The sequence below is a fragment of the Nannospalax galili genome, unplaced genomic scaffold, assembly GCF_000622305.1.
Source record: "Nannospalax galili isolate Female #2095 unplaced genomic scaffold, S.galili_v1.0 scaffold381, whole genome shotgun sequence".
NCBI lineage: Eukaryota > Metazoa > Chordata > Mammalia > Rodentia > Spalacidae > Nannospalax > Nannospalax galili.
The window spans coordinates 1,706,749-1,711,408 of record NW_008347312.1 but is presented as its reverse complement, the minus strand read 5'-3'; the positions used below and the strand labels follow the sequence as shown (position 1 = coordinate 1,711,408).

The window sequence follows — 4,660 nt, the reverse complement described above, 5'->3', positions numbered from 1 at the left end:
GCCTGGTCAGCATAGTGAGTTCCAGACCAGCTGGGGCTACAGGGAGACCCTGCCTCAAAAAGACCAAAAAAAAAAAAAAAAAAAAAGCCATCCAGAAAATATGCAGAATTTGTTTCCAGTGACTCCTGAAGTCTCTACTCTTGTAATTTTTGGTCGCCACTATCCCATTTGCAATTGCTCTGTAAGGGGAAAGAGCAGGTTTTATTTGGAAATAAATTTTAATTCTTTGTGTGGAAAAGGAGAAAATAGTCTTTCACTTTCCCAATCTGGTTTCGATAAAATAGTTCATTCCAAATTTGATAAAGAAGACCTTAGACTTTAGATGGGAATATAAGGATATGCTTATTTATAGAAAAATAATACTTGTGCATCACAAAAATCACCTTTACTTATTTAAATGAGAGGAAGGGCCAGTCAGATGGTTCAGGAGTCAAAGTCCCAAGCCACGCACAGAAGCTGGACACCTGAGTTTGATCCCTGGAACCCATGTAAATATGGAAGAAGAGAACCAACCATACAGAGTTGTTCACATGTACACACGCCATGGCATCAAGGCATGCACTTCTCCCCTCCCCCTCCATACACACAATAGTAATGAATTTTTAAAATAAAGGTAAGGTCACTTTAAAACTTATCTTTCTAATTTTTGTTTTTCCGTTGATGCATACTAGTAAGGGTTTGACAGAGGGAATTCTCACACAGTGTATAAAAATTGGTGAGCTGGGACTTTTATCTTTGATAAATATATCATTTTTAATGTTTAATGCATCATTTAATTTTATATAATATATATTTCAAGCTTGTCTTCAGTTTCTTAGAAAGTATTTTCTCAATCAAAATAAATACACAATGAGTCTTGAATCTAGGAATAGAAAAGTTCTAGTTCTGGGGCTGGAGAGATGGCTCAGTGGTTGAGAGCACTGGCTGCTCTTGCAGAGGACTCAAGTTCCATTCCTAGCACCCACATGGTGGCTAACAACCATCCATAACTCCAGTTCTAGGGGATCCGACGCCCTCTTCTGACATCCGTGGGTATTGCACAATACAGGTGCACTTACATGCATACAGGCAATACACTTGTACACATAAAAACAATAAATAAATAAAGTTCTAGTTCTTTCTGCCAATATGCAAACTCAAGGGGGCAGGAACCTCTTGCATCTGTTTTGGTGGTGTTTCCCTGAAGCCCAGAGCAGTCCCTGACATACAAGTACTCTGAAAATGTAGTTAGGAGCAGGCTTCAGGGGTTGTCCAGTTAATCTGGACTCTAAGGCTCAAGTTTTACTTGGGCTCCATAGCAAAATTCACAATAAAAGGAAGGTGTTTGTTCAATAAAGAACTGCGTGCACAGCCTCTTACGGCTCTTTGAGGCCTGTTCTTGCTTTTTATATTCGTGTTGTATTAACATACAAGCCAAGCACTATTAGGTTATGAACAGCAGTAAAGTGCTGAAGAGAACTCCTGAATTAAGTGCTTAAATTACCATGCAGACTAAGAAGATTTACATACTGAGGGGTGGTGGCAGGGAATGGTCTCAGGGTATGCCAGGCCTACTAAGTGTCTGCACTTTTGCGTCTTCCTAGGAGCACTCACTGTGGGCCTAGTGCGACAGTGTCAAACCATCCATGGACGAGACCGGACCTGCATCCCTCCCCGACTTCCCCCAGAGTGGGTCACCACTCTGTTTTTTATCATCATGGGAATCATTTCATTGACTGTCACATGTGGTTTGCTGGTGGCCTCCCACTGGCGAAGAGAAGCTACAAAATATGCTCGATGGATAGCATTCACTGGAAGTAAGTAGCCCGTGCTTGCTAAGTTGGTCTAGAAGGCACGCACAGTGGCACTTTTGTGAAGATAATCAAGATCAGTAATAAGGACTCCATAAATCTTCAAAGAGCACTTGTGTGGCCGTGAGATAGACTGCACAGTCTCATCAGTTCTTCAGAGTTCTCACCACAAGACCAGGACAGCCACAGCTGTAATTGTTCTGTGTGAAATACTATTTTAATGCACCTTATTTTGCTCACATTTGACATACATATTTTAGGTTTGTGATTCAGAGCTACCAATAGTATGAGTGGTTTCTACTTCTTGAAGGCATTGGTGTGCTCTATGAAAATAAAGATGAGTCAGGACGAATATAAATTAGATGAAGGTGATGATTTGCTTTTTAATGTTGTTGATTTTGTTTCTACCGTGTGTTATATGACCATAGAAAAATCAGTACATTTGATTATTTAATGGTTGTTTATCAAAATTTCTCACTCTACTAAGCTATAAGACATGATAAATTTATATATTACGTATTCACTTATATTTTGCAAAATTGGTTTAATTTCAGGCCACTTCAGATGAAAGCTTAGCCCAAGTTAAAGAAAAACAAATGAACACATACACACCCAAGGACATTTCTGTAACAGTTTTCTTCTTTCTCTCTAAGGCATTTTCTTTCACCTCAGAACATTTGGCAATATTTGAAAACTTTTTTTAAAGTTTTATAAGTGTTTTGCCTAACATTTATGTAAGTGCACCACATGCATGCAATGCCTGTGGAGGCCAGAAGAGGGCGACAGATCTCCTAAAACTGTAGTTACAGACCGTTCGTTGTTAGCAGCCATGTGGGTGTTGGGACCCAAACGTGGGTGCTCTACGTAGAGCAGCCAATGTTCTTAACCACTGAGACATCTCTCCAGCACCCTTAAAAACATTTTTAATACAACTTGAGGTACTGGCATCTAGTGTGCAGAGCCAGGAATGCTGCTAAACATCCTTCCACAGCAGAGAATTATCAATAGCAATGGCCCTGCTGATGAGAAACTGCGTTCTAAAGAAATGAGATGAAGATATGTACGCAAAACACTGAGATTTCTAACATAGTGTCTTAATATCACCCGAGTCCTGCATACGTTTCTGAAGATATTTTAACACAGCTTACTTTTACTTGATGTTTTTTGTCTATTATGATGAGTAAAAGATAAGCTCAAGTATCCCTGGTAACACTGAAATGTAGTTGTCTGGGCTGGGTGTGTAGCTCAGTGTTAGAGCATTGTCCAGTAGGAGCAAGGCCTTAGGTTCCATCCCCACCATCAGAGGGCAGGCAACACCAAACAGCTCAGTGTATTATTAGAGACTGTAGGATAGTGCTGTCCTTCACCAGTCTGTAGCTTTCTATGAAACTTTAGTTCAGATTTTGTCTTACGTTTGTCTACATGACCACCCTTAATTTTAAAATTTAGAAAAAAACATTGCTTTTGATGTAAATAACTTCTCACCTTTAGTAATGTGAAATAAATTAATGACATTTTTCTTGCCAGAGAGCCCTCCTGAGAGAAGCCTTCTCTAGAGAGTAAGGCTAGAAGGGGTGGTAGAGACAAGGCTGCTAAATCAGAGAGCGTTGGTGAAGAATTTAGACACAGAGGATCTCGTTCTTTATCTTCTACTCACAAACACAGTCCTTGAGATGTAATTCATTCTTTAATGAGTAAAATAATGCCAAAGAAGGATTTGTGTGGTCTGAGTACCAAACACCTAAACGATAATGTGACAGACACAGGTGAGGAAACCAGCCACATACCTACAGGAGCCAGCGAAGGGAGGGAGCTGGGATTTGCCTTTCATTCCCTTCAACAAAAAATATTTAAATATGTATAGTTTACCCCCAAATACAGTGTGTTTTTCCATTATTTTTGAAATCACACATGTGTGGTACATACTTCAAAGTTTATGAAAGGGTCATCAAGTGGAAAGTGTACTTTATTACTCTGTCACCTAGCCATCAGAACCTCTGGAGGCAAGCACTGTTAACCAGCTTCTGAAATTCCTAGCTAGCAGTATTCTATACATAGACGCACATCTTTTCTAACGAGTTTTTGTATAAAAATGTCACTGTTCTGTACCTTTATTCCTTAACTTAAAATGGTTTGAAGTAAATGGATTTCACTGGGTTTGCAATCATTCTTTGCTTCTGTCGCCAGAGCTTGCTTGCAGTTCAGAGAGGAATTGGGCTCCCCCTGGTGTCTCAGCCCTTGAAGATGCACGTTAGCTCTTCCCTTGGTTAAGTTACAGTTTTTGTAATAATGTAAGAGTAACATTTTAATGGCAGTCTCAGTCAGTCAAAGGAGAGCCGACCCAAGGGGCACTGCCTGTGGGGACAGGAGAAACAAAAATGAGGCCTTTTCTTCCAATCTGACCTTACTCTTTCCTTTTATTAGTTGTGTGTGGGGGGTGTGTGTGTGTGTGTGTCTGTGTGTGTGTGTGTGTGTGTCTGTGTGTCTGTGTGTGTGAGAATGTGCACCACATGCATGCAGGTGCCTTCAGAGGCCAGAAGAAGGCATTGGATCTCCTGGAACTAGAGTTTCAAGCGGTTGTGAGCCACCTATGTAGGTGCTGGGAACTGAACCCACATTCTTGCAAGAGCAGCAAGTGCTCCTAACTGCTGAACCATCTCTCTAGCCCCCTTTTAGCTCTCTTGACTTACAGCCTCATTTACTGGTATACCTGACTGATTCCTTACTGTCCCTACCAAGAAATCTGTGCCATGGAGGATATGAAGTTATAACTTCACAAGCTTACTTAGGACCCAAAAGCTTAATCTTCACAGGTAGATATTATCAACACTAATAAAAATTTAAGATCTAAAGTAATGCCATGGTTCTCA

The 4,660-nt window shown here is 40.4% G+C and overlaps 1 protein-coding gene across 2 annotated transcripts in view; it reads left to right on the top strand.

The window, feature by feature from the left end:
- The window catches only part of Mosmo (modulator of smoothened), a 76,974-nt gene that overhangs the window by 66,215 nt on the left and 6,099 nt on the right, over window positions 1–4,660 (top strand). Inside the window, exon 2 of one of the 2 annotated variants that reach the window (XM_008843832.2) lies at window positions 1,584–1,796. In XM_008843832.2, coding sequence (XP_008842054.1) covers window positions 1,584–1,796 — 213 coding nt within the window. Of the gene's footprint in view, window positions 1–1,583; window positions 2,154–4,660 lie in introns of those variants that run through there. The other variant, XM_029568658.1, reaches the window with a different exon arrangement.